Source organism: Semicossyphus pulcher, unplaced genomic scaffold (assembly GCF_022749685.1).
Source record: "Semicossyphus pulcher isolate SPU_LCO1_2020_fin unplaced genomic scaffold, fSemPul1.0.p SCAF_7, whole genome shotgun sequence".
Lineage (NCBI taxonomy): Eukaryota > Metazoa > Chordata > Actinopteri > Labriformes > Labridae > Semicossyphus > Semicossyphus pulcher.
The window spans coordinates 14,562,945-14,590,073 of NW_027211748.1; the positions used below are offsets into that span (position 1 = coordinate 14,562,945).

General features: G+C 39.8%; 3 protein-coding genes across 3 annotated transcripts; 1 reads left to right on the forward strand and 2 right to left on the reverse strand.

Annotated features, from left to right (window-relative positions):
- Positions 1 to 780: 780 nt before the first annotated feature.
- cdk5 (cyclin dependent kinase 5) lies at positions 781 to 7,185 on the reverse strand. Its single transcript, XM_069684406.1, has 12 exons — positions 7,033 to 7,185; positions 6,604 to 6,692; positions 6,443 to 6,510; positions 5,829 to 5,889; positions 5,687 to 5,743; positions 5,413 to 5,508; positions 5,089 to 5,163; positions 2,774 to 2,870; positions 2,044 to 2,115; positions 1,789 to 1,847; positions 1,588 to 1,668; positions 781 to 1,449 (listed from the first exon to the last, which is right to left on the reverse strand). Exons 1-12 carry the CDS (start codon positions 7,067 to 7,069, stop codon positions 1,363 to 1,365), a joined length of 879 nt encoding a protein of 292 aa, XP_069540507.1. The 5' UTR covers positions 7,070 to 7,185; the 3' UTR covers positions 781 to 1,362.
- A 1,061-nt stretch (positions 7,186 to 8,246) lies between these two features.
- On the reverse strand, positions 8,247 to 13,512 carry abcb8 (ATP-binding cassette, sub-family B (MDR/TAP), member 8). Its single transcript, XM_069684689.1, has 16 exons — positions 13,324 to 13,512; positions 12,282 to 12,612; positions 12,029 to 12,184; positions 11,780 to 11,874; positions 11,537 to 11,642; positions 11,283 to 11,444; positions 10,631 to 10,716; positions 10,421 to 10,518; positions 10,215 to 10,320; positions 10,065 to 10,098; positions 9,814 to 9,950; positions 9,619 to 9,713; positions 9,397 to 9,530; positions 9,130 to 9,277; positions 8,797 to 9,047; positions 8,247 to 8,596 (listed from the first exon to the last, which is right to left on the reverse strand). The coding sequence occupies exons 1-16, from the start codon at positions 13,425 to 13,427 to the stop codon at positions 8,513 to 8,515; spliced, it is 2,127 nt and encodes a 708-aa protein (XP_069540790.1). The 5' UTR covers positions 13,428 to 13,512; the 3' UTR covers positions 8,247 to 8,512.
- A 657-nt stretch (positions 13,513 to 14,169) lies between these two features.
- On the forward strand, positions 14,170 to 26,196 carry atg9b (autophagy related 9B). The gene is made up of 14 exons (XM_069685300.1): positions 14,170 to 14,859; positions 15,003 to 15,046; positions 16,864 to 16,928; positions 17,480 to 17,650; positions 19,267 to 19,408; positions 19,555 to 20,303; positions 20,516 to 20,669; positions 20,928 to 21,107; positions 21,250 to 21,495; positions 21,625 to 21,863; positions 21,971 to 22,064; positions 22,321 to 22,405; positions 22,966 to 23,141; positions 23,286 to 26,196. Exons 1-13 carry the CDS (start codon positions 14,751 to 14,753, stop codon positions 23,121 to 23,123), a joined length of 2,436 nt encoding a protein of 811 aa, XP_069541401.1. The 5' UTR covers positions 14,170 to 14,750; the 3' UTR covers positions 23,124 to 23,141; positions 23,286 to 26,196.
- The last annotated feature ends 933 nt before the right edge of the window (positions 26,197 to 27,129 follow it).

Below are 27,129 nucleotides of genomic sequence, written 5' to 3' on the forward strand. Positions count from 1 at the left end.
GATGGACGACATGACAGCTCCCTAAAAGTGAAGCGAAAACATGTCGAGCGCCCCCCGCTGACTGGCTGCAGTATAGGTCATAAAGCCCGCCTCCTCCATGTTAACAGATGGCACATGAGCCAAACTATAAAATCAAAATACACGCTAAATAAATTTTTCTCAAACATGGTTTCTGTCATTATAGTTAGTTCTTATCATGCTGATTTACATCCAAGAGTTAATGTTTCTGACAAGTTTATTTTTAATGAGTTATTTGATGCTGTAAAAAGGATGATTGACAGCTCTGTTGACAAATACGGCTCCTGCAGCCGATCTGTTCTGGATATACAGGGTAAAGGAGGAACAGCGAGAGGAAAAGTAACTAAAACAATCACTACAGTTTCCAAGTTTCCATATCTGTTATCGTCTGCTTTAGACCAACACAAAAAAGCTGTTCTGCTGTTAAACACGCTGGCGTGCGGGATCTTTGCTGGTGGGTTTTTTCCGGTAATTTAAGTGTGTGTTTTGGTTAGAGGAAGCAGCTACGGTGGCGCCACCCGCCGATCTCCACTGTACAAATCTGGCTCCAAATGACGTCACCATCGCAAGATGGCAGCGCCTATCACAGGGGCTATTTTGGCATCAATTCTGTACAATGAGAGCAGATTGACGCATTGTCCATCTTTATATACAGTCATTGGCTAAAACTGAGTTTAAAGTTGTGTAGCCATTATGTATCTACCCTCATGTATCTCTGCACAATTATTAAAAAAAAAATCCAAGCTTTGTCCTGCGGGAAAAAAACCTCTTAAATATCGATATTGGTATTGGCATCAAAACTGTCTGTGCTACACTGATGTTAAGACTATTCATGAAAGCTAACTGACAAAAAAACTGCCTCGCAAGTCACTACAATGAGAACAGAAACCATCATGTTAGAAGGCAGTTTGTGTGAGGGATGCAGTGCGTGCTATGAGATCACCACAGATTCAAAGAGCGCACTTATCATGAATAAAAACGTATTTAAAAAGCAGAAATTAACAGCACATGTTCGTTTGAGTCTTTAGGAGCAGAGGGGCTTCTTGTTGACAGCCATATCCACAGGTGTAAAATGTATTCAATGCTACACATAGAGCATCCTCCCACAATAGTGCTAATTGGCTGGGGGGGGCCTATATGTACCAAATTAAACAGACCTGCCACTTGAAAAGAACCCAAAACCTTGCAGAGCCACGAGGACTTTGTTCCACACAGAGGCACAGCAGAATTAAAGCAGGGGAGTGAAAACCGGTGAGGGATTTGCCTTGTTGGGAGCTGTACTAATGACCGTGTGAAGGATGATTGATTCTGGTGGCTGAGGCTCAAGGGGAGGCAGTTTAGCATTTAGGGTGGGCAGAAATCAGCAAAATAAGGGTGCTGCAAGGCCTCCTCTGCAGAGATCCTCTGGACAGGATTACATTTCAACAGGTTCTGGTGAGAACAAAAAAATGTTTTAATATCAGTTTTTCTTGTGAGCAAAATGTTTGGACAAATAAAAGGAAACACAGATGGTTAAATTAGTTGATAGACTTGTTAGTCCTAAAAAAAAAATCAACAAAGTGAAAGTACCTGAAGTAGATCCCGTCCGGTGCTACTTAGTTTTGGGACCACGTTCACCAGTGAGGTGGTGGCTGGGTACATGGGATATGGCTGCAGCAAGAAAGAGAAGCAGTGAAAAATAGATGAAAGAAAGAAAAGAAAATCAGTCACACATGGTGTAAGCTCCATCTTCAATCTTAAAAAATACATCATCTGACATCAATCATTTACCTTGTAGTCGGGGAGTTTCGTCATCGTCTGCCACTGTTCTTCAGTCGGTGTACCCAACAATGTTCAAAGTGGTTAAAGAAAAGCTTCTTGCAACAGAAAAGGTGTGTGTTTCCATCCTGTTAGGACTTAACGTTAGTGAATCATTGATCACATGGTAGATCAATAGTTCTTCCAGAACAAACCTCTGTGGTCTCAGAGTCTAAGCAGAAGTCCCAAGTTATAAAAACCCACCATTGATGTTTAAAAAAAAAAGATATCTGAAGATTCTTTTCAACTGGTCGTCCACGTCGTTCCCGGGGAATAAAGGCCTCCCAGCATTAGCCAGCTCTGGAAAGAAGATGTAACACAACATTTAATAATAGCGGTTTGGTGTAATCAATCCAACGTTAAACATGGACATACAGAAACCAAGAACACACCAGAAACAGCAAAGTGTATATGTATAAAATTCAAGGGGATAAAAACATCTTAAGTTGAAATGACTTCTTTCTATAGCGGCCCTTTACCTGTTCCATTACACAATTGTAATAAAACATCTGGCGGAGGCCAGGGAGCTAGCTAAACTACACTTCCTCAATCTAAGACGCCCGCCTCCGATGTCATGTCTCGTTCAAAATCATCAGGTTTGAAATGTAGACTGCAGACCTGAAGATTTTTTAGACAATCCACCGGTATATTCTAGTCGTTTTTTGGATTCTGTACCGCTCTGAGCCGTTGCCTGTAGCTAAACGGTAGTAAGGGAGGGATGCAATGCATGCTGGGCGTTGTAGGAAAGTAGAATGGGCAAAACCACAAGCTGTTTGTACCCCCTTTTCCACAGCTATGGTGCCAATTTCAGATATTACTGCTTCTATCGATTACAGAGAACACCAGCTTTGACTGACAGTGGCTTTTTCCAGGGGCCAGTTGCTGCTTTAAGTGTTTTAAATGCCCTATACTAATATATTATTATATATTATAATGTATTGTCTTTAAAGACAATTACCTGCAAATATGCATCCAGCAGACCACATGTCAATTGAGGTAGAATAAAGTTTAGCACCAAACAGCACATCAGGAGGCCGGTACCACAATGTCACCACCTGCGAACAAATCACAGAGTAAAGTGAGGAATTAGAACAATTACACCAATTATCACAGCCTAACTGGTGTTAACACAATTGTTCAGATATTCAGCGTAATGACCGTTCCCGGGGGTGGGTGTTATTTTGTCCTGACAGGGATCTCGCAGAGAAAAGGAGGCGGCAGCACTGTCAGTGATACCAAATAATCAGCTTGCATCAGCCATCTGCTTCCATCACTCTACACCTTCTTGACATTTTACCAAACTGCTGCCTCGTCAAGTGTTTCACAGAAATTTATTCCAGGTTTTGTGAAAATGTGTTTGCTGGAGTGCACTTACAAAACAGAATAAGAGGAATGAAATAAAATAAAGCTCCTTCCCCAGAGAGAATGTGTGGGCTGACTGAAACATGCACTTCCAACTTCTTTCAGCTGAAAAAGTTTAAAAGTTCAGTTCAGTACAGATGTTAATTATGTGACCACCTGCTACAGAACTTTTACATAAATCACTTTTATGGAGAAAAATTAAGTAAAATTTGTGAATCATCCAACCAGAATGGCATAAATGGGCTTTTAGCTACTAAGGGTAATATGCAAACTTCACATATTCAGGCAGGAGCATTGGTGGTGTTTATATTTATTTACATAGATAAAAGAAAATATGCACACAGATGACATAAATGGAGCACGTTCTAATGCCTGTTTTAAAGGGTTACAAACACCCAACTGTGGGTTGTGGGGCGGATGAATGGTTTCATACTGTAGTAGTTTAAAATAAGTGTGGCAAACTCTGCTCAAGTTAAATGCATAAAATTGAAGAAAAAACAAACAAACAAGCCAACTGAAATATTACTATTATCTAGAGCCTGACCTATATTGGATTTTTGGGGCCGATGCCGAATCCGATATTAGGGAGTAAAAAAATTCCAATATCGATATAGCTGCCGATATATTCACATATGTTCAAAATGTATCTGAAATTAAAATATTAAAAATCCAAATCTGAAAAGTTATTGTCACATTTGCATGACATAAAAAAAATTCAAATAAAATAGTGTTTCTGTAGCAGCTTAAATAGCACGAAAATAAAATATCAAATTAAATACAAGTGAGAACAAAAACACACAAAAATGATTGTCTTGTTTTTCCCACCTTCACACAGTGCTGCTGAAGATAAGAGTCACTAATGATACTAATACTGTTAATAATAGTAATAAAAGGCTTAATGAGCAGGATTATTTTGGTCTATTGATTTGAAATAGTAAGAACACATTTGGCTCCTTTTCTTTCAATTTTAGGGATTCGACTTGGCTGGCAATAATGCTGATGACTTAAACGAACGTCCTCGTATATGATATATGCTGCATATTCTACATAGAGTATACTGTACATGTCGTGTGAAATAACAGGGGGAGCATTAATTTCTTTTTGCTGAAACAGCACTAAAAGTCTCATGGTAATACGTCTTCTGAAATGAAACAACCTTTTCAAATGACCTTACATTCAATTCTCAAAGCTTCAAACTCTGTTCCCCTCTAGGTTTTCTTTTTATTACGTTTTCAGATCAGTGGTGACACCCTGGGTCAAGTGCCCCCTCATGAGATTTTATTGCCTGGCCCTTAGGTCAGCCAACCAAAACCACTAAACCTATCTGAGGCTTTGCTGTCACCCCTCTGACGGCATCTACAACAACAAAAACAACAGACACCACTTAACCCACACGCTGCTGTGTGTTCCTCTCTCCCCCATCGTTTATGTAACAGCGGAAACTCAGAGAAACAAATAAAGGCCATCGAATGTCCTTACAAATATAGAGGTTTTTTTTAAACAGCCTATAAACATTGGAACATTGTGGAAGAGGCAACACATCTACTAATGCTTTTGCACTTTACTAGTTTTGTTTTAAAACGTTGCATTTTGTAATTGTTATTGTGACTTGGATTTTTCCAGACTTTAATAAAGCCTGAAAACTTAAATTCATTGATTAAATCTGTGAATATATTTTTAGATCTTGATTTGGGACAAATACAATTTATTTGAAAGTCTCACTTTGAGAGCAGAAATCTCTTTGCATCGTTAGTTAGCATCGATACAAAATCTCCCTGTGGCAGTCCAGCTGTCCAGAAATCCTTTGACTTGGTTTCTCTTTAGATATAAGCTGGTATGTGCCAAAAATCAATGAAATGACACACAGGTTACACATTTAATTGTCTGCTGTGTTTCTATAGCACAACCTACCTCTGCTGAGTAACACCTCACAGGAATGCCGAAGGCTCGGGCCAATCCAAAGTCAGCCAGCTTCAACTCCCCATTCTACAGACAAAGACACAGGTTAGTAAATCTTCCTCCATAATACTAATAAACTGCAGACTCAACAGTGCGACAAATAACTACACATTTCACAAATGATGTAATTCTCATTTTCCTTTGTATTGCTTTTAGTTTGCCTTCCTCTTGGTTTCAGCATTACAGACATACAAAACTGAGCCAAAGGATTTTCTCACATAGTTAAGAATATTTAGGAGCATTCAAATCAAAGTCCAAATGTACTTCAACACTTACTCTGTTAATGAGGAGATTCTGGGGCTTCAGATCTCTATGGAGAACATTTCGACTGTGGCAGAAAGCAAGACCTTTCAACAGCTGGTACATGAACGACTGCATCAAAGAGAGAGAGAGTTTTAGAGACAAGACCAAAGGATGTAACTGACAAACTGGTGAAAGTCAGAGGCCAAGCTGATGCTATTTATATATTAAGCTATCTATACAGAATGCTTTTTAACTGTCTTTGGTTAAAATGTCTTGTTTAGTTACTCTGGGTGTTTTTTTTCCTCACCTTCACAGTTTCAGGATCTAGATCCCCATTGCAGCTGTCAAAATACTTCTTCAAATCCTACAGGTAAAAGGAGGAATGTTACACATTAGCCTTAGAAGCTACAAATTGAAAACATTGTAGATTCAGGATGACTTCATCTCACCTGATCACAATATTCAAAAACCAAGGTTAACTTCTTGTCACTGTGCAAAACATCATGTAGCCTGTAGAAGATAGGACAGCTTTAAGACAATGTTTGTTGACAGGGGTTAAATCAGAAGCAGAAATACTTTATTTATCCCCGGGGGGAAATATGGACATTACAGTTGCTCTGAGAGAAGCATGGGGAAATATGTGGCATAATAGAGGTAAGAAATATGTCAAATATAAGCATTATATATAAAATAAAATAAGAAATAAAGTGGATCTATGTGATCTATGTCTATTTAATATGAGAGTCAGAAATAAATATTATTCCCAGAATAAAGTTAAATACAAAATAAGATGCAAAAGAGTTATATACAATAATAGTTTTGTAGAAATGAACAGTATATGGCAGTATTTATGTCAACGTATTGCACAGGTGAATTATTGCACAATTATCCAGCTTATGCACATTAAGATTTCAGTGCAGTTTAAAAAAGGTGTCTGTGTGTCAGACACTGAGAGGGAGGAGTTGAAGACTAAATGCAAACTGTTTCACATTTTAAAATCAGTGAATCACTACCTGTCATTCCCTCTTATTAAGTTAAATTCACTTTATGACAGCAGACTGACCTGACAATGTTTTTATGCTTTAGTTCCTTCAGAAGACAGATTTCTCTCAGGGCAGAACTTGGCACCCCCTGAAAGAAATGACACCCAGCTTTGATTAGCACTAGCCTGCTAACAACATGCTAGCATGTAATGAAATACATTTAGTTATTCTGAAAACATACCTCGTCGTCGTCGTCCAACCTGACCCTTTTCAAAGCCACAATTTCGTGGGTTTCTCTGTTTTTAGCCTTGAAAACTGTCCCATACGTACCTACAGAGAAAACGATAAGTTATATCATGGTTTCGTGTTGATGAATGGCATCCATGTAAGCAGCGTAGAGAGGTCCTAGCATTAGCATGCTACATAAAGTAAGCTAGCGTTTACATCGTTAAAACTTGCAGGCAAAAATCGTCTGACAGTTCGTAACACACACATTTGTAGTAAGTAAAAACTGCACACACGGCTTTGTATATGGTTAACTAGGGCATCAGTAAATGCAGGCACATAGCTTACAGCCTAGCTAACGTAAGCTAGTCCTTAACTACAAGAAGGCTACATTAGCAAACCAGGTTAGCTGATATTAACTTTATAAAAAGCATATGAAACTTACCCTCTCCTATTTTTTCAAGCTTCTCATATTTCTGCATGTTTGGCCTGTGAAGCCAGCCTTGACAAAGCTAGCAAACCAATGACTGAGAAAAGCCCCAAAATGGGGATAATAATCTACAGCTAGCTTAGCTTAAAGCTATCTGCAGTTGCTGCTCCCTGTCGGTCTGCAGCAAAGCTTGTCTTGTTGGTCATCTAGAGGCAGAAAGTGGAATTGCAACACCCAGACCAAAGATGCCAAAACAATCATGTATGCCGCAAGATCTTCTTGCAGAAGCACCTTCTGTCCTCTGAGCACATTATGACATTTATGAGTTTGATTGTAAATGGAATGCAAAATGAATGTTTGCAGAGAGTAAACTAGTTCACACTATCAGGTCACACACTATCAGTTCAAGTAACAGATGCTCGGACTCTTAGACTTGACCCAAATACTGTAGTCAGAGGACAGTCGTGCAAGATCTGTGCTTAAGATTTATGTACGCAATGAGATATCTATAAAAGAATCCCCTTAAGTGGGTTTCCTTTAGAAGAGATGCTTTATTAATCCCAGAGGGGAAAAACAAAATTTCACTCTGTTTTTACAAACATGCTACATACACACAGGCCTGAAATCTTTACTTAAATTGACTATTTGTAAATATCTCAAACAGCAAATGCATTCTACTCGGATTCTGTCAGGCTACTTGTAAATGTGTTAATGAGTAGTGATGACTATTATGATAAGTATGCAAGATATACATATAGTAATGGTAGTAGTTTATTTAAGTCCTTATCAAAAAGGGTGTAGGGTGAAAATTGAGCTTATTCTACTCTCACTTTTTATATAGCATATACTATTAGGCAACCCTATCACTATTATTGATATATTAAGTATACAAAAAAAAAATGATCAAAAGAAATGATCATTCCTTAGTTTTATATTGGTGCCAACACAGCAGCTCCTCCCCAGGTGTCACATCTAAACAGAATGGATGATTGTGGGATGGAACTGAAGCCCAGAGTGGAAATTACATTTCTGTTTCCCCGGGTGAACTGGACAGTTTAAACTGTAGGTGCACAACAAAAAATGAGACAATCAACAAAAAAATATCCAGCTTTTTAGGTCCAGCGTTCTGTCCTTGCAACCCTGTATTTGTAACAAAACACAGAAACTATAATGAGCCAAAAACGACAAATACAGTACACATTAAACAATGTTTAATTATTTTTCTACCACATTATACATTATAATTCTTCACAGGATAAGAGAAAACCATGTCATGAAATTCCAGTTTGAGTTAAATACTGTACAGTAGTGTAGTTTGTTCATTACAGCAGGCTCATCAAGTTGGTCCACTTGTACATTTACATACATAAATTTGTCATAAAACTACATATTTTATATAATTCGTCTGCTGAGGCAGGTTTTCCCCGATACATTTAATTAAAAATACATCCCATTACTGTCCCTGAAGATCTATAGTAAACAAGTTTTGGTGTGTTCATTTCTGCCCCTCTGCTCTTTGCCTGCGGATCAGATCAGAATAAATTCCTCCTTTGCCCAGCAGTTCAAGATGAGTCCCAGCCTTAAAAGAAAAGAAAAGGCTGTTAGATAATTCATTAATTTCATTGTCAGTACACTGAATTAATTGAAGCCAACAGTACACCTGCATAGTCAAATATTGTCAGTGCTCCTTTGAACTCACAAGGGGGGCTGATAAATTAGCAGGGACTTTAAACAGGAGATAAGAGCTCCTTTATCTATCTGAATACTCTGCTCCCTCACCTCCACAATGCGGCCGTTGCTCATGACACAGATGAGGTCAGCCCCCTGGATGGTGCTCAGCCGGTGGGCGATGATGAGAACAGTGCGACCCCTTGTGGCTCTGTCCAGAGCCTCCTGTACTACCCGCTCTGATTCTGCATCCAGAGCGCTGGTGGCTTCATCCAGCACCAGGATGCTAGGGTTCTTGATCAAGGCGCGAGCGATGGCGATGCGCTGCTTCTGGCCACCTGATAACGTCACACCTCGCTCACCTGGAGATAAGAATTTTAGAGGTTAATAGTAAGATGGCACACAAATTTGAGTACTTGCAAATGTTTTAATGAGATCACATACCAACTACAGTGCTATAGCCGTCTGGAAAAGCTGTAATGAAGCCGTGAGCGTTGGCTTGCTTGGCTGCAGAAATGACCTCAGCATCTGTGGCCTCTGGCATCCCGAAACGGATGTTCTCCATGACGGATGAGCCGAACAAAACTGGCTCCTGCAAAGAAATGGGGGGGAGAGATAAAATGTTTAAAATAAAAAAATATTTTCAAACTGGCTAATTATTCATATCTCTGCTTGAAAAACGCAGATAAATTCGTGCTTAACAATCTATACCTGATTGATAAAACCAATGACTTGTCCCCGCAGCCAGGACAGATCAAGTGTCCGGATGTCGAGTCCGTCCAGCATGATGACGCCGCTGGTTGGGTCGTAGAAACGCTCCAGCAAGGACGCCACAGTTGACTTTCCTACAATGTATTGGATTCAACACTTAAATGATTACCATCATGTTTTAAACTTGTCACACATTTACAGAATAATTAACAAAGAATATACCTCCTCCAGATTCTCCAACAATGGCAACAGTTCTACAAGGAGGCAACGTAAGGTTGAATTTATCTAAGATCTGATGGCCAGGTCTTGTTGGATAGCTGTAAATACACAAAAAAGGAATCAGACAGTGAACAGATTGTACCCTCTGATGTTTATGCTCACTTATTGTCTAGAATTGAGTTTAGATGAGGTTCCAACCTGAATGAAATATTCATAAAGTCGACTCTTCCTGTCAGAGAATCGTACGGGATGCGTCCTCCTCCAGAGAGCGGGATGGTTGGCTTTAAAGCTAGGTATTCAAACACCCGAGCCCCAGAGCTTAATCCTCTCACCATCTGTAACACATGTTAGAGATTGATTTTGTGCTAAATAATATTTTTCAACACATGCATAAATTATAAGGCTGTGTTTCACTCAGAGAATGCATCCTCTACACATGTTTTACTCACCTGCCCAAAAAGGATTGAGATACTGGCCAATGACCTGAGCATAACGACATTACAGGAGTTATACTCCAACATCAGTTACATTAAAGCTGCTAACTTCAATTTTATACGGTCATAAAGAGCGAGAATCGAGGATTAAGTCATGTCTTTTACCTCTGAACAGTCTGGGAAGCAACCAGGAAAGACATGAGGTCTCCAGGGGACATTTCATTGCTGGAAATTAAAGTCCCTCCAGCAAAAATAGTTCCGAGAACAATGCCTGTAATAAAAGCACACAACATAAATACATTACTGTACTGCATATCCTGACACACTATAGATCTGTTCAACAATCAGTTAACACAGTGAAATGTACTCACAGTTCAGAGTGATGTTGGACAGTCCTTGAAAAACTGCTATTCCAGCACCGAGATTTTCATTCATTTCACATGATTTGTCAACTTCATAAGAATATAAGCTGCGAAAAAGGAGTTTGTAAATGAAAACACATCATCTCTGACAGTCTGACAGTCTACTGGTCTCTACAAGCACTATGGCCAAGAGTTTATTGCATGTATAGTGTCACTTACTGGAGCTCCCTCTCCTCCATCGCAAAAGCTTTCACTGTTCGTACATTGCCAAGCGCCTCGTCTGCAACTCCTGTCGCTTTTGCCACCTTGAATAAAACACAGACAAAGTGTAGTAAAGACACAGTCGTAGAGCAAATTAAAAGACTCCTATCAATTGCTGAAGGTACTTCATTGTGACTTAAATTGTACGTCCTGTAAGTGCAATGAATTTAATAGGCTGACTTTTCTTTGTAATAACGTCGTAATGGCTGCCAAACAACTTTCTGAGCAACATCTGCTAATTAAGAGTGTGAATTACTTATCTCACAAAACATGCATTGATGATGATATATGATGTGTTTCTCTGTCAACCCAGACATTTAAAAGAATAGGAGTAGGAGTCAGGAGGAAGTTGTGATGAAACTTGGCATCTTTACATTTGTGGGCAGAAGTCAGAACGGATCTATATTGTATAAATAAATGAGGATGAGCTCAATACTTCTGGCACATTCCTCAAAAAAGAGCCTGCTCATTTCTATGGGGTTTCAATTTTTTACTGTTATGATATTGCACCCTCTCTTGGCTTGGCAGTGAAAATCAAAATTGTAATCAAGGCATGGTATAATCCTTACAAATATCCTAAACAAAATGAGAATACTACATTCATTATCACCTGTTCTTGAGCCAAACGGGACAGTTTGCGGAGGAATGAGCCGATGAGAGCTCCTGCTCCCACGAGACAGGGGAGGACCACTACGGTCAAACCTGTGAGTTTGGGTGAGATGATATAGAGAGAGACCAAACATCCAACTGTCTGTGTAATACTCCGCAGACCCTGCAAACAGGCAAAGAAGAATTAGTGTGAATTACAAAGCAAAAACTATACACCATAAGTTCATTTTTTAAAAACAAATATAGCACCTATACCTGAGAGATGACCAATTTAAATGACGACTTGAACTCCTGAATGTCAGCGGTCAAACGATTCACCAGCTGCCCAGTTTTATTGGCATCAAAGAAAGCCACATCTTGCCTGAGACAGAAACATTTGATTGACGATTTGCAGATGTAGTCCGCTCATTAGCTTAATAATGGGCCGTAAGCAAGACTTGTGAAAATGTATTTTACTGTATCCATGCTTTCTCTGGCTTTAACATTGGGCATAAGTACCTCAGTAAGGATGCAAAAAGGGTCTTCCTCATGTCTGCTGCCACTCTCTCCCCCACCCTTGAGAGCAGGATGATGTAGCCACTCGTCAGCAGGCCCTGCACAAAAGAGGCGATTAGAGACCATTTTCTAGAGAACAGCTGTTTTTAAGTTTCCCTGATCATTTTTTCTGAATGAAAATGACTTGAACATAACATGCAGACATGCTAGGATATAATAGCTTAAGAAAAAAATATTTGAATGTGTACTTACTTGGATAGCATACAGTCCAAGTAATTTCAGTGCAGGACCTCTTATCTCCTGGACATAACTCCTGGTTTGCTCTCTCAGGAAACGTGCCACAACATTCACCAGATCCCCCAGCATTAATGGTATTTGTATATTCAAGATTGCTGCACCAAAAGCAAGCTGGAGAAAATATGCACTGTTAACTAATCAGCAAAAATGTCACAGGATATTCTTTGAGAGACACCGATAACATATAAGTGAACAGATTTAGGCTCACCACTACAGCACCGATGAGAGCAAACAGTTGAGGTTTGACAAATTCCCACAGGATATGCCATTTGAACTCAGGCACAGGGTTTTTGGCGACAACTCCCACATGGATGTTGTTATTCTCATCTGCCTCGCAGTAAGCGACATTGCAAAACAGTCGTGCAGAGACTGTGAGTACTGCTGGTCCAAGGATGAACCTCAGAGGCACTCCCGGGGGTTTGGATGTTCGGGTGGCCGACTGGCGGACAGCTCGATTAGTGATGCGCCAAATACGGCTGACAGCATTTCCGGGCTGCTGTGTGGAGCTGTATGCTCGAGATCCTGGAGATGTGTACCACCTGGATATGAGAAAGAATATTGATACAGTTAGCAAGCAATAACCTAATTATGACACAGTTAAAAAGCTGATGTAACAGGGGCTACATATTTTGCTAAGAGTTTGATTGATTTGACTTATGGCCACAACTAGCAATTATTATCCTAACTTTAACCAAAAGTAAGTGATATTTCTTAATTCTATACTGAAATCACAATAACAGGGGAACTGTAACACAGGCAAAATACAAGTGAGAAACTATTTCAGTGCTTTGAAATTATTTATATACACATGTGCTTGTGAGTATTATTATTATAGATATAGTCTTCAAATAAAACAGAAAACCACAAATCGTCAACCACAAAATGAGATGCTAGAGTGGGCAGATGTTAGCAATCTTTGATGGGAACACGACTTTAACTGATTAATTGAATGTCAAAATTCAGTATATGTATTTTATTTTCTTAAAGTTGGACAAACAAATCCATTGAACCTCAATATAAGGATTGTTTTGATTAATTTGTCATCTGATCACTAACATGCATAAAAAAGACGAGTCCACTGTACATATTTACATCTGAATAGTCAAGGAAAACAGCCATGCAAAGAGGTAAATACTGTCTAGACAATCAAAGAAGGCTAATCGGGTCAAAATAAATTACCTATGGCTCGTACAGCAGATAAAGGTCGACTGTCATTAACTAAATTAGGTACCCCGGTCAAATTACCCTACCGTGAAAGTTTCCATGTGTCTGCTGTTTTATTGCACCGCGGGTATAACGACAATGACCGCACCGGAGAAGTGATGCTTGCTCTACAACAGAGTAACTGCAACATGTTTTATGCTTATTTTACTGAAAACAAGCTCATTAGGTTTAAATAAACGTTAAGCTCTACATTAATCCACAGGCAACCTGCAGGCTGCCATGTTGACTCTGACCCCGAGTGCATTTCCGTGGCTAGAGGGGACCTCGTTTTTACAGTGAATATTGGTTTATGGCAGAAAAGTACCGTTTTATTAAGAGACAAGTAACAGACAGATTAATTTCAAGCCATTTGTACAACAAAGCACAACAGAAGCGCAGCAAAAATGGACATTATGTGGGAAAACTTCTCCTTCCTCTTCTTCTTCTTTGAGTTTTTATGGTGGTTGGCAAACCAGCTTAAAGGTGCATTACCGCCACCTACTGGACTGGAGTGTGAAGCAGTAGATTGTCAGGAAAGGAAAATAAATACAATAAAATAAAATGATCACAATAATAAAAAAAATAATTAAATTCTCACTATAATTCTGGCTTCTCTTAAGTACTTGACTAGAAGACTGCGAACCTTACGAACCTGATGTTTTTCCTAGCAGATTCCCCAATGTAATATTGCATTTTATTTCCCTTCTTTGTTCATCATACCCTGTGCAATCTATTCGTACATGCTTTACAGTTTCCGGTTTATTACAGTATATGCATAGCCCAGTGGGGTGCTTGTTTATTGTGTGATGTGAAAAAACTACAAACCACACACGGAAATGACATTAAAGTAAAGGGGAAATGACGTCAATGACGTTTTGTTGACATTATTTGTGAAAGACAAAAACAGTGGACACTCGCGGGATGGTGTATTTTTGGAAACCAAGTAACGGACCTCGGGACAGACTGAAGACCACCTTGTCGTGATTGAAACATATCTGTGTGTATTTAACGAGCTCGGGTCAATATTGAACTCCGAGCAGAGAGAAGACAGAAGATTCAGAGCAGCAGATGGACGGACCAAGTCGGGCACAAAACAAACCGTGTCACCCAGACTACACAAGAGGCTGAATCATTCACAGGCTAAACAACGTCCAGACACTTGACTTTAGCCGTACAGTAATCGTATAAAAGGAAAGCTAATATTCATCAGTTAATTTGCGGAATATTCGCGGACCTTATTCTCAACGGCTGCACAGTATATTACATGTAACCATGTTAGTGTAGGGTTTCACGAGCGTTGTCCGTTAGACTAGCAAGTTAGCAAGCTAATGTTAGCAGGTGCTAACTTTACCCTTGCTTGAATCGCGGAGTAGTTAGCTACAGAATGTACTGAGGTTGACAGACTGCATTCGTTTCACAGTATTTACTACAAGTAGCTCGTCAGTTAGGAGAGGCCTCAAGAATGTGAAGCATAATGGCCAACTTTGAAGCTTACCAGGAGTATCAGAGAATTGAGGACTTTGAGGAGGACTCACCACCAGGGGAGGAGGATTTACTGGTGCATGTGCCTGAAGGCCTGAAAGGTAAGCATGTCATTAATACTAAAGAGTAAATGGTCTCTAATATAAATTGACTAACTGCACATTGATATATTTAACATAATTAAGTTGCTGAACAAATGATGTAACTGGGTCAAAGATATCTAATGCTCTTGTTTATGTTGCAGACTCATGGCACCATATCAAGAACCTGGATAACTTCTTCACTAGAATATCCTTTTTAAGTAACTGTAGTTTGATAGCAGGTCTCCTGCAGTGTACTGTCATTGCATACGTCACTGGCATCATGCCATGCTTGCACACAGAACGATCAAGATGTTTGTCAGTTGACACATTTCACAATGTTTACTTCTTGACTAACACATTCTTTTAGGAAGTTACTAGATTACCCGAAACAAATTGTCCATGAAAGCTTGCGTTTGATGATTGATTTACATTTCTAAAACGAATTAAAAGAACAGATATGAATTGATTGTTTTTATTACCATAGTAGTATGGGTTGTAAAAACATTGGGCTTGGTCTTATTTGTTCATTGCAAGGCTGGAAGCATCCAGCAATCCATTTCTACTCAGAAAATCTCAGATGTTACATCTCAGGTTCTTGTTGTACACCAGATGTGCCATCGTAAAAAAAATAATTAATATTTGTGATATGTTTTTTTTGTAATCAACTTTTTATTTTATTTTAAATTTTAGACAATAATGACACAAATACAAAACACATATACTGAACACACAGAACAACCCCCTCTGTCCCTCCACCCCCCCACCCCCTCCCCGCGGAGCACACAGACCAACATAGAAATATTAACAAAGTCAAAATCAAAATAATCGGATAAGACAGAGTGATAAACAGGATTACAAAACTAAACATACAGCGTTACCACAGATGAGCCACAAAAGTCATGACAATAATGTTTTAACATCCTCTGCGGCTTTTTTCCACATCTCCAACGTTCGTGGTTTAGAATTATTAATGCGAGCTGATGACCACTCCAGGTAGATCACCTCGAGGAGAGCTCGTAGCCAATGTTTTATTGGTAACTGGTGTGGTGGGAGCCACCTTAAAACTATAATCTTTTTTGCTGCAGTCATGCCAGCCAACCAGAGTTTACGTTCTGCCTCAGCAATCTTGAACCTGGAGTCATCATTTAAGAGAAGAAGTGCCGGTTCCAGTGGAAGTTTCTCCCCTATCAGATCAGACACCTTATCCACAACTTCAACCCAGAACCGTTGTACATCTGGACACTCCCACAGGACATGCATCAGTGTACCCAAAACGCCCTGATTACAAAATGTGCAGTCCGGATTGGGAGCTAAACCCATCAAATGTCTTTTACGTGGTGTTAAGTAGGTCCTGTGACAAATTTTGTAGTGGATTAGCTGGTGATTTGGGTTTTTAGATGACCGAAAGACATTTTTCCACACAGCATCCCAATCAATGGTCTCCGTTCCTAGATTTATATCTGCCTCCCATGATCTGCATTCAGATGATTCTGTAGGGGTGTGTGACATGAGATTATTATAAATATAGGAGACTGTTTTCTTTCGGGGAGCACTCTCCATCAATGATATTAAAGGGTGAGTCCTCAATTCAGCCCCCCAAGGAACCTTGAGTGAACTAAGTGCTGACCTTATTCTAAAATAGAGGAACTGTGAGCTTCTTGGGATACCGAAATGGGACATTAGATCCGGGAAATCCAAAATTGAGTTTTGGCCCGAGATATCCCCCAATGTCCAAATGCCATGTTGAGCCCATGATTGTGAAATGAATGTTTCGCCACCTGTCAATAAATTGACGTTATGCCAAATAGGGGAGTGTTTGTGCCATTTTGATTTAAAACCCATATATTTCTCCACACTCACCATAGTTTGTATTATGTATGATACTATTGGTCCATATTGAGAATAACACTTCCTATGTTTGAGTCCAGAATATTTGTGATATGTTGATTAATTTGTCCTGACTGTTACTGCATAATCAATTCACTTCGTAACTGTGATATTGTCCTTAACAAGCCTTTTCACATCTATCATTTTCATCAAAAGAATGGCTTTGCCTGCATGATGTTGACAGAGTTCTTTGAACTTGTGTAAGTATGAAAAAGTACAAAACACTCGAACGCATCATGAGATATAGTTACGTGTTTGTTTCTAAAAGCTTGAACTTACAGTTTAAACAAGATCCTTTTATGCCACTGGTAATTTTTTAAGTTGTTATGACAGTTGAGTGTGCCTCAGGCTTCAGCATGAACATGTTCAGCCAGATTATTGCTAATACCAGTGGGCCATGTCTCTATTGGGCCTTTTCTTGTGTTTTTCCCCAATAGCATTATTAATACGGGGCGACTTAAACCATTAGCTGGAGAAAATCTGTCCGCAGACACTACATCCCAAAACAAACTTAGCATGTAAACACACAAGATGAGGGAAATGCACATGATTATCTATTACACATGAATCACTTTTAAGTATATGCTGAGTTCACCGTTTGTGGCTTGATGGTTAAAAAATATACCTAGTCACTCTTCCCAATACTCTACACCTGTATTTATCCCCTTTTCATTCCTGTGTTCTTGTCTTTTTACTGTTATGAAGTTGGGTGATTAATCGCTTTACTTCTCTTTTCCTCTCATCCTAACAGTCAGTTTTTGTTTGTTGTCACATTCACAACGTTCCTTGTCAACTGCGTGGAGTATGATGTCCTGTTTGCCAATCGAGCGGTCAACCACACTGGGCCAGGCTACAACCCCTTGGATAGGAACAAGGTCACTCTTCCAGACGCCATCCTTCCTGGCGAGCAGTGTACTCAGAGGTAATCATCATCATTCGACAGTATTATGAAGACATTCAGTGTGTGAATGTTAGTTTCTAAAGCAAATTAATTGAAAATGCCTTACCCCATTAAGTGACGTGTCTGTCCCTTATTTCAGCCAGTCGGATTAGACTCTTTGTTCTCAGGCAGACATGATCATTGATATTATTAGACCCTTTTAGAACAGGCCTTCAGAGGGATTTAATTTGTCTGGCTTAGTAGTCAAACTTAATTTCTGGTTGGATTATGTCAGATGAAAATGCAGTCACATTCATAGGGAGGGAATATGGAAAAAATGTTTTATTTAGTTTTCACCCATGGGTTTCTTTACTTTCCCCAGAAAAAAAACCATAAGAACTGTCATGTATATACTGTATATTGGAGGGCAATGACTCTTTGAGCTCTTTTATTACATATCAGCAATCAAAATAGGGGATTTATAAGTTGTCTTTCTATTAAAATCCATAGCAGTAAAGTGCATTTGTAGAGAAAAACAAAAACTGTTCTACTAACAAGCAGAAAGGAACAAGACATGAATCAGTATAGTTAAAAGTGGCATCTCTTTTTATGTAATGTATTTCTTTTTCAGTTTTGTTTTTTTGTTTGTTTCAACCTGTGATTGGTAGCTCCAAGTTGCAACATTCCCCCAGCTAATGGTTAGTTGGAGGAAGGTATTTGTGTACCGTGTTTAGACCAGCTTTAGGAAACAGCACAGTGTAATTGATAGCTTCTGTGAGGTAAAACTGGCCGGCCGAGATTCTGACAACTTGGCTGCGCCGGCAAACTGACAACCACATGACACCTCACTAGCTGGTTGCAAGGGACAGAGCCCCCCCTCCCCTCACAAACTCCATGTTGTCATATTTATTTTTCCAAAATGTGCACAAGCCTCTGCTTGCTTTCTCAAAGTAGTCTAGCTGGCATGTCATAAACGTATTCATGATTCTGACTGTGGCTCAATAGTCATCTATATCAAAGTCAATGACGCACAAATGCCTGGAATTCTAATTTGGGAACAGCTTGTGCCACCGTTTTGGATCCTCTCTGTCCTCTTCATACCCTCTATCCAATTTATTTTTTAAAGTCGTATGCTTGCCCTAATAAACGCTCATGTAATTTGTTTATTACCTCTGAAAGTGACCTGAGAGAGGGCGTAATATTTGCTCTGATATTGGCAAATATATGGGTTACCGATAGCAAGTGTGTTCTGTGTTTTGAAATATAATACTAAGAAGATTCCTTCATCTTAGACAGGCTGCCTCATCCACATACTGTAAACAGGAGTTGAGTGTCAGTTAGATTGCAACATTTAAGCATTGATTTCCCAGTGTTACTGAATTAAAGGTAATTTTTACAATCTGGGGATGTCATGAATCCCTTAAGAAATTCTGAATCCTTGATTTCAAATTTGCGTTGCCCTTAACGACTTTGTCGAGTTCTTCATAGGTTTTTTACCTGTGCTATCCGTCTACCCCCCTCAGATATCCCATTGTGGGTCTTTCTGTTATATTTTTATATGTTCAAATAAAGCTGCGACTGACATGCATGTAGAAGGCATCACTTACAACGGATGCATTAAGCCAGCCATATCTGACAGGCACTCTGTTTTTATTCAGGATTCAAGAGAACAGCTGGATTATATTCCTTCTCATCATGGCTGCCATCTTCTGGATCTATCGACTAGTTAAAGTAATTTGCAATGTCCTGAGCTACTGGGAGATCAGGCAGTTCTACATCAAAGCCTTGAAGATCAGAATGGTGAGTGCATAATATGGAGACTTTATCATCGCATACAGCAAAAGGTTTCCCTCATAAATCTAATGACAAATGTAAAGTACTAAAATGATGAGTCATTTGTCTCTGTGGTATAAGTCAGATTGCTTAATGCGTCTTCCTTGTCTCAGGATGAACTATGCAACTTCACCTGGCAGGAAGTCCAGGACCGGCTTATCAGCCTGCAACGAGAGCAACAAATGTGCATACACAAGAAAGAGCTGACAGAGCTAGACATCTATCACCGCATCCTGCGATTCAAGAACTACATGGTGGCCATGATAAACAAATCACTGCTGCCGGTGCAGCTGCAGCTCCCCCTGCTGGGCAATGTGGTGTTCCTCACCCAGGGCCTCAAGTACAACTTTGAGCTCATCCTCTTCTGGGGTCCTGGCTCTCTCTTTCAGAATAAGTGGAACCTGCACCCAAAGTACAAGCGGAATGGAAACCGCCTGGAGCTGGCACAGCAGCTCAGTAGAGTCATCCTGCTGATGGGATTGGCAAACTTGCTGCTATGTCCCTTCATCTTGGTGTGGCAGGTGCTCTATGCTTTCTTCAGCTATACTGAAATAATCCGCAGAGAACCTGGGAGCCTGGGCGCGAGGCGCTGGTCCCTGTATGGCCGATTATACCTGCGACACTTCAATGAGCTGGATCACGAGCTGCATGGACGTTTAGGCCGCGGCTACAAACCCACTTCTAAATACATGAACTCCTTTACATCACCGCTGCTGACTGTAATGGCTAAGAACATTGCCTTCTTCTCAGGCTCAGTGTTGGCTGTGCTCATCGCACTGACAGTATATGATGAGGACGTTCTGACAGTGCAGCACATTCTGACAGCCATCACCGTGCTGGGGGTGGTTATTACTATCACCAGGTGAGTTTTGTTTGAGCCAGGCTTTTCCATTCCAGGATCACGATCAGTCGGTGTAAAACATCAGGAAGTTTATCCTCCTGCTTCTTCCACGTGATTAACAAACAACTCCATGACCAAACCAATCTGCACAAAACATCATGTTTTCCTAATGCATGTTCAGGTGTAGACGTATTGTTGAAAAACTAACATATTTTGTACCTGTCCTACGCCAGGTCCTTCATCCCAGATGAGCATATGGTGTGGTGTCCAGAGCAGCTGCTGCAGTGTATGCTGGCACACATTCACTACATGCCAGACCACTGGAGGGGCAATGCTAACAAGAGCGAGACCCGTGACGAGGTGGCACAGCTGTTCCAGTACAAAGCGGTGAGGAATGGGGAAACTGAGTGGATAGGAACACATTAGTCAGAGTCAGACTGAAGTTATGGATGAGTTTCTGTTGGGATTGATGATGTTTTTATTGTAGCACCTGGTCAATGATAATACTTTGTCGGACGGTACATTGTCTTATGCTACAATCGCTGGATTTATTGACGATTCTGGGATCTAAATGTTGCACTATGTTTGCAGTAGAAATGCATTTAGCATTTGACGTGTTATCGCTGTTTTCTTTGTTTAAATCAGGTGTTCATCTTGGAGGAGTTGCTGAGTCCCATTGTTACACCTTTCATTCTCATCTTCCTGCTGAGGAATAAGTCTCTAGAGATCATTGACTTCTTCAGGAACTTCACCGTGGAGGTGGTTGGAGTCGGAGACATCTGTTCCTTTGCGCAGATGGACATCAGACGCCATGGAAACCCAACAGTATGATTTGTTCCTTCTCTTTTGTCAAACCAGTTTATTCATTAGCTTTTACTGGAGAAAAAAGTAAAGGTCTTAGTGAATATTTAGTTTGGTGTTGTGATGTCATTGCTTTATTTGACTTGCATCTTTAACTGTTTTGCAGTGGATGTCAGAGGGACAGACTGAGGCCTCTGTGTACCAGCAGGCTGAAAACGGCAAGACGGAGTTGTCTCTTATGCATTTCACTATTAAGAACCCACGCTGGCAGCCGCCTCAGGACAGCTCAGTGTTTATCAGCCATCTGAAGGAGAAGGTGCATCACGATGCACAGGGCGGCCCCTCCACCCAGCTGCTGCTCTCTGAGGCTCCTCTCTGCACCTCGCTGCACTCGAACGAGTCTGCTACTGGGGTAAGAAACATCAATTTATCCATTAACTCCCAGCTATTTTTCCCCCCCAACATGCAATTTTTTCCTTTCTGTTCCAGTGAAATCTTATTTACTCACTGGCTCTGTATTGATTTATGTTGTTGTTTCCAGCCTGATAATCTGTTGGCCAGTGTTCTTGCCCATCCCATTCTAACTGCGTCGGGGCTGCAAGGGCGAGACCATCGCTTCGTCCCGCCAAGCACCGCTGCTTCTGCTGCTGCCAGCGTCCTGGCCTCGTTGTCCACCTCTCAGCTTGCACACACCAGCCGCAGCCGCTCTCATGGACTCCTGCCCACATCTGTTCACCCGGAGAGCACCATGTACCGGAGCGATCGCACCATCATTGACAGGTACTTGTCATTCAGTATGTTTTCTACTGAATTATCTAAATATTGTAGAACACAGTACATAAATGCAAAGGCATGTTGTCAGCTTTGGTTAACATTTTCTTTTGCAGTATGACACACAGTGACATCCGCATCCGGAGCAATGCGCTGAACTCAGAGTTTGCCTCAGCAGAGATGAGTCTCCATGCTATCTACCTGCATGAGGTAAATTGCAGACCATGTAGGCACTGCATTTGATATTTATATATATGTCCTCCTTTTTCTGTGTTGTGTGCCTGGATTTTAAAGGGACACTCCCCAAAATGTGTCCTTTGAGTATCAGACATGCATCCACTGTAGACATCCTCTTTAGAGTCTACAGGTGTTAAAAAATAAAACACATGTGGGATACTTTTCAGTATATCTTGTTGACCACTGTTCTAGTGCTATTTTGTACATTGACAACTGTTTGTTTCTGCAGCTCCACCAGCAGAGCTCTCAACCACAGAGAAGTTCGGGTCAGTGGCAGAACCCAGTGCCGATGAGAGATCTGCACCCAAACACTGGTAAATTAATATATACTGACTTTACTTCAAAAATACTGCAGCCTCAGAATAGCCTCAAAAATGTCTACAGACCTGTTTGTTAATTTTTATGTTTTAAACCCCCCCTTTTCAACATTTTAACATTTACATTGAATCAAATGCCCCTTTGCAAATAAGAAAGATGGCTGAAATCATAGCTCTGGACACAAAACTCTCCAGTCATATCACCATCTCTAATTGGAGCAGGACCTCAAACCATCTGCTTTATTATTTCTCATTGTTATGCAGTACTGAAGCCAAATGTGTGGCAACTAAGCACAATAACTGCAAATTAAATGGCTCTCCAAATAGACATGCAGAATCGAATTTTTGTTCACGAAATGATCCATAAAATAGGCTATAGTGTACACAGACAGGGAGCAGTATGTACATTTGCCGGGTGACTGCTCTTTACAAGCGTTGACCTGTACGTATCTGTAAAAAAGTAGTGTTATTTCAATTCACAGTGTTTAAATTATTTTTTTCCAATGTTTAAACTCTGCTGAAGAAAGAATGTGACTTTGTATCAACACTCTTACCAGGTTTCCAGGCACATAGTGGCCTTGGTTCCAGTATGTCCATGCCCACCCCTGTCCACCTTGGAGGCTGGCAAGAAGAGGAGGAGGAGGAGGAGAATGAAGATGATCAGGAGATTAACAGTGGATCTACTCCAAAGCAGGGCACTGGGAGTAATGTTTGAAGTGCCTTATGTCATAAGGTATATATGATATGTCTACGATCTGTTCTTTGTGCTTCTCTATCCTGTGACATACTTGTTTGTTGATTTTAACAACATTGGCCTTTTATCCTACGAGGGATGCATCGCCATCACAACTTCTCCTCTCTCTGTTTTTTTTTTTAGAGTGTTTACATATTACTTTCTTCTACGAACATTGTGGCCTTAGATGATCTTCATGGAGAATTTAGCATGGACCTTTAAAACACCATTCAGCGTTTGTTGTGGGAGGGGCTCATTGAATAACCACTGTCTCCGCACCTCCACGCCTCTTCCTGTCACACCAGGCAGACTATGGCATCAGGGAAACCATAAGTCTTCCGTCCGTTTCACCCTGATTCATAAATATGTACAGACAAGCTGTGTGTAAGTTGACAGAGAGACTATAGAGTGTGTGCATAGGATCACTGTGTGATGGAGGGTGTGGGCAATTTTTATTGTGGAATGCAAAAGGCTCATCTTCGGCGTGTGCACGATTCCTGTATTTGTGCATCACAAAGTTTTACAGCGTGAGTCTCATTGAATATCCCGCAGTGTGGTGTCTTTATCTGTGCTGCAAAGACTGCAAACTGTATTGTAGCTGCCTGAACAAACAAATATTCAAGATTTCAAGTTGTGCTGTTCGACCCTGAGGATTTGTAAATACACTTTTGCATCTTACTTATCGTTTTAAAAGTCCACATTTGTACTACCAGATCTAATCCTTGAGAGAGATACCAAGTATTGCTATGATAAAGAGCTGACTGTACTGTTGCCGTAGTACTACAACACCTTGTGTACCTGGCTGGAGACCCATTGGGTTTGACAAAGCATGTCTTTGAAACCAGACATATACGTGTTTGGATGCTGCTGCCTGTGTTTAGTGGTCCTTCATACAGGTTTTATTCAGTATTAATATTTACACAGCTGATGTTTGTTACTGATTCTAACAAACAGGACTAAAACTATGGACCCCAAATGCACTTGGCGTCAAAATCTGATGCAGATATAAGATGTCTTTTATTTAAGCTGGACACAAAGTCAGCTATATGCCTTAACACCCATATAATAACATACATATTTATATTCTGGTTTTCTGTATTACCTCAGTGGTGGTGAAGAAAAACTAATACTCCAATCAATACCTCTTCAGTGTAATTACTTAAGTGTAAATATGTATACAGTCCATAAAGGTTTCTTTGCATTGTACAGGTGCATCTTTTAACTGCATTTTGATTTTAATGGCAGGTGTATGTGGAATCTGTTTCATGTTTTATTCCTCCTTTTTATGCAGCAAAAGTTTTGAGTCGAGCTTCGATGTCCCAGAGAAGGTTGGGAGGATTTATTTCTTTTTAAAACAAAACAGGGTGATGTTGCTTTTACAAATCTTTGTTGTGCACAAAGTCGTTTTTGTTTGTGTCTGTATTTCATCAGAAACGTTCACATAAAGAATTGAACTTCATTACAAGGGCTGATTTAAGAGAGTGTGCCGTCGCTTTTAGAGCTTCAGGTTTGAAGGTTTTAGGGCAAAAGTTCCTCTCAGTGTTGGCTTTATACTTTCAGAGTAAGAGCACGAGGAGAAAGGAAGCCTTTCACAGTCAGCATCATCAGCTTTAAGTTTATTTATTGCCTGTTGTCCCCCTGAGATATTTAATTGATATATAAATATAATTTATTTGATTTATATGGAGAAAAAAAAGATTTATCTCAAATTATTTACTTCCACAAAGGCTAAAAATCTTCTTAATCTTCCCAAATAAAAGTAGTTATAAATATAAATTTAGAAAATCCTGATTCAAAGGTTTTATTAAAGGCCAGCAGCATGAAGTTGAATGTGATTTACACTTAGAAAAAACTGGGACTAAATCTGCTTGTCGATGCGCAAAATATCTTTCTATCTTTTTTATTGCATTCTTTAAATCTCACAGTAAACTAGATCTCATCCTCCACCACTGCAAGACTTCACAGGGTACACGTCTCTTTGCCCTCTCGTGTGTTTGTAACACTTTCTCTGTGCGTGTGTCTGTGGATGGAATGCGTTTTGACACCTGCGTTATTATGCTAACATGAACTCAGAACTTTTTGCACTGACAAAAAACATTTTTTTAAATATGTGTATATGTACAGTACCTGGAACAGAGTCAGTCTCCATCCTGAAAGACATCTTCTCATTGTATATACACAAAGCATCAACACGTATTATATTATCGTCTACAGAAAACCACCTGGTAACACTGTGGCCAATCACATTAGGTCTTTTGTCTTTTTTTTTTTTGGTCTGTAAAAGTTTGCTCTGTCACACTATTTAAACATGGCTGTTGTGGTCACCGTCTGTTTGTGCAGTGAGTTTATGTTGTAGAGACACTGGAACTCAACTTCCTGCACAGAGTTGATTTCTTTGACCGTCTCCGCAGTAACACCTCACTGTTGTGTTTGTCTTTTATTTGAAGCAGTGCCTTAGTATTAAGGATTAGTATTTGCTCTTTAGAGAAGCCATTTCATGTCAAACATTGGATTTTCTTCACAGATTCAGCAGCACATACTATGTACAGTGTTTTTTGTTTTGAAAGTCATTGTGTATAGCATCAAGTATGTAGTGAAGGTGTGGCATGAAAATAGATCTGACAGTACACTTCTTCTTATCATAGTGTCTGAATTTGCACTGTCCTTATACCCTAAACAAGCAGGAGTTTGCCTTGTTATTGGCAGTGTCATCATGGCCAACCTTCTCATCGCACTATGGTTTCCTATCTACTACACACCAGTCTAAGAATCACAGTGACTGGAACAAGGTGCTAAGTTTTCATCCTGAAATCTTGTACTTTTTTTGTTACATAGGTTTTGTCTGTTTGTTTTTGTTATGTAAATTAAAAAAAAACACTAGCTGAAAAATGAAACATGCCAAAAGAACTTGTTTTCGGCACAGCTTTACAATACATGTGTTGTTTTCTGTGAGTCAGTAGAGAGGCAAATAAATCTTATTTTGAGTGTATTTAATCATTTCATGTGTGGTTGATTATGTGATGTTTATTTTAAATAAAAATCTATTTTAATTTTCTCTCAGTTTCATATTGCTGCTGCTAGTTTGACAGTGTCAGCCTGATGTTTTTGTACGTTTAAATTGTAACGGTAGCTTTTTATATTACAGCATGAATTTTATAGTATTTCTTAAAGCATATAATGTCGAAGTTCTCTTTGGATTTTCACGTATTTTTTGTATCTGTAATAATAGATCTTTTCTTTGTTTGTTCAGCCATAGTAGATTACTCTTTACTCACAACACTCGCAGAGAGCGGAAAAACATCCGCTTAGCTCCGCCTACCCTCTCTGGCAGACCAACCACTGCTGGCTGATGGAAAACACGTCACTAACTGGGCGCTGCTTGTGATTTTGTCTGCGAATGTTGCCACAGTCCATAATAATACTAAATACTGCAAATGAAAAGGCTTTCATCATTGGGCCATAGGCTCAGTCATTATTGTGTAACCTCATAGATAGTGACATAACAGACATTTATTTAAATGAAAATCTTTGAGATTATATCTTTAACATAGCTCAATGTCAGCCCCACATTTTTGATCCATAGTGTCTTGATAACTGTTTACAACATTCATGGTCATTTACAATTAAATGGTGTTAGAAAAAGTTAATTCATGGCTTTTCATCCAGAGTTCCTAAAATAAAATGGCCTTAAGTTCATCTGAGGACGATGAAGCCTGACAAGCTGAACCTGGACATCCTTAATTGTTTGACTATAGTGACCCCTAGTGATAGTCTTCAAAGACTCACAACATTGTGAGGTGCAATGGAGGTGTAAAAACTGTAATTCTATACAGATTAATAATGCTTCTGTGCGTCTTATATAAACTTCCAAGTTGGAATAATAGCTTACTGGTGCAAAAAGGAAGACTTTATTCAGTGTTGCACAAAGGCCTGATGCAGATCTATTGAAGACATGTTCACACTGCTTTAATGATATCTGTTTATATTG

Excerpts from the sequence above, each read along its gene's own strand:
- cdk5 (XM_069684406.1), bottom strand. The coding sequence starts at position 7,069 with ATGCAGAAATATGAGAAGCTTGAAAAAATAGGAGAGG. Across the intron at positions 5,890-6,442 it reads AAGCATAAAAACATTGTCAG|GCTACATGATGTTTTGCACA; the intron begins GTCAGTCTGCTG and ends TATCTTCTACAG. Across the intron at positions 5,164-5,412 it reads AGAATCTCCTCATTAACAGA|AATGGGGAGTTGAAGCTGGC; the intron begins GTAAGTGTTGAA and ends CTTTGTCTGTAG.
- abcb8 (XM_069684689.1), bottom strand. The coding sequence starts at position 13,427 with ATGTTGCAGTTACTCTGTTGTAGAGCAAGCATCACTTCTCCGGTGCGG. Across the intron at positions 10,717-11,282 it reads CCCGTTTGGCTCAAGAACAG|GTGGCAAAAGCGACAGGAGT; the intron begins GTGATAATGAAT and ends GTTTTATTCAAG. Across the intron at positions 9,714-9,813 it reads TTTATGAATATTTCATTCAG|CTATCCAACAAGACCTGGCC; the intron begins GTTGGAACCTCA and ends GTGTATTTACAG.
- atg9b (XM_069685300.1), top strand. The coding sequence starts at position 14,751 with ATGGCCAACTTTGAAGCTTACCAGGAGTATCAGAGAATTGAGGACTTT. Across the intron at positions 20,670-20,927 it reads AGCTGTTCCAGTACAAAGCG|GTGTTCATCTTGGAGGAGTT; the intron begins GTGAGGAATGGG and ends TGTTTAAATCAG. Across the intron at positions 21,496-21,624 it reads CGAACGAGTCTGCTACTGGG|CCTGATAATCTGTTGGCCAG; the intron begins GTAAGAAACATC and ends TGTTGTTTCCAG.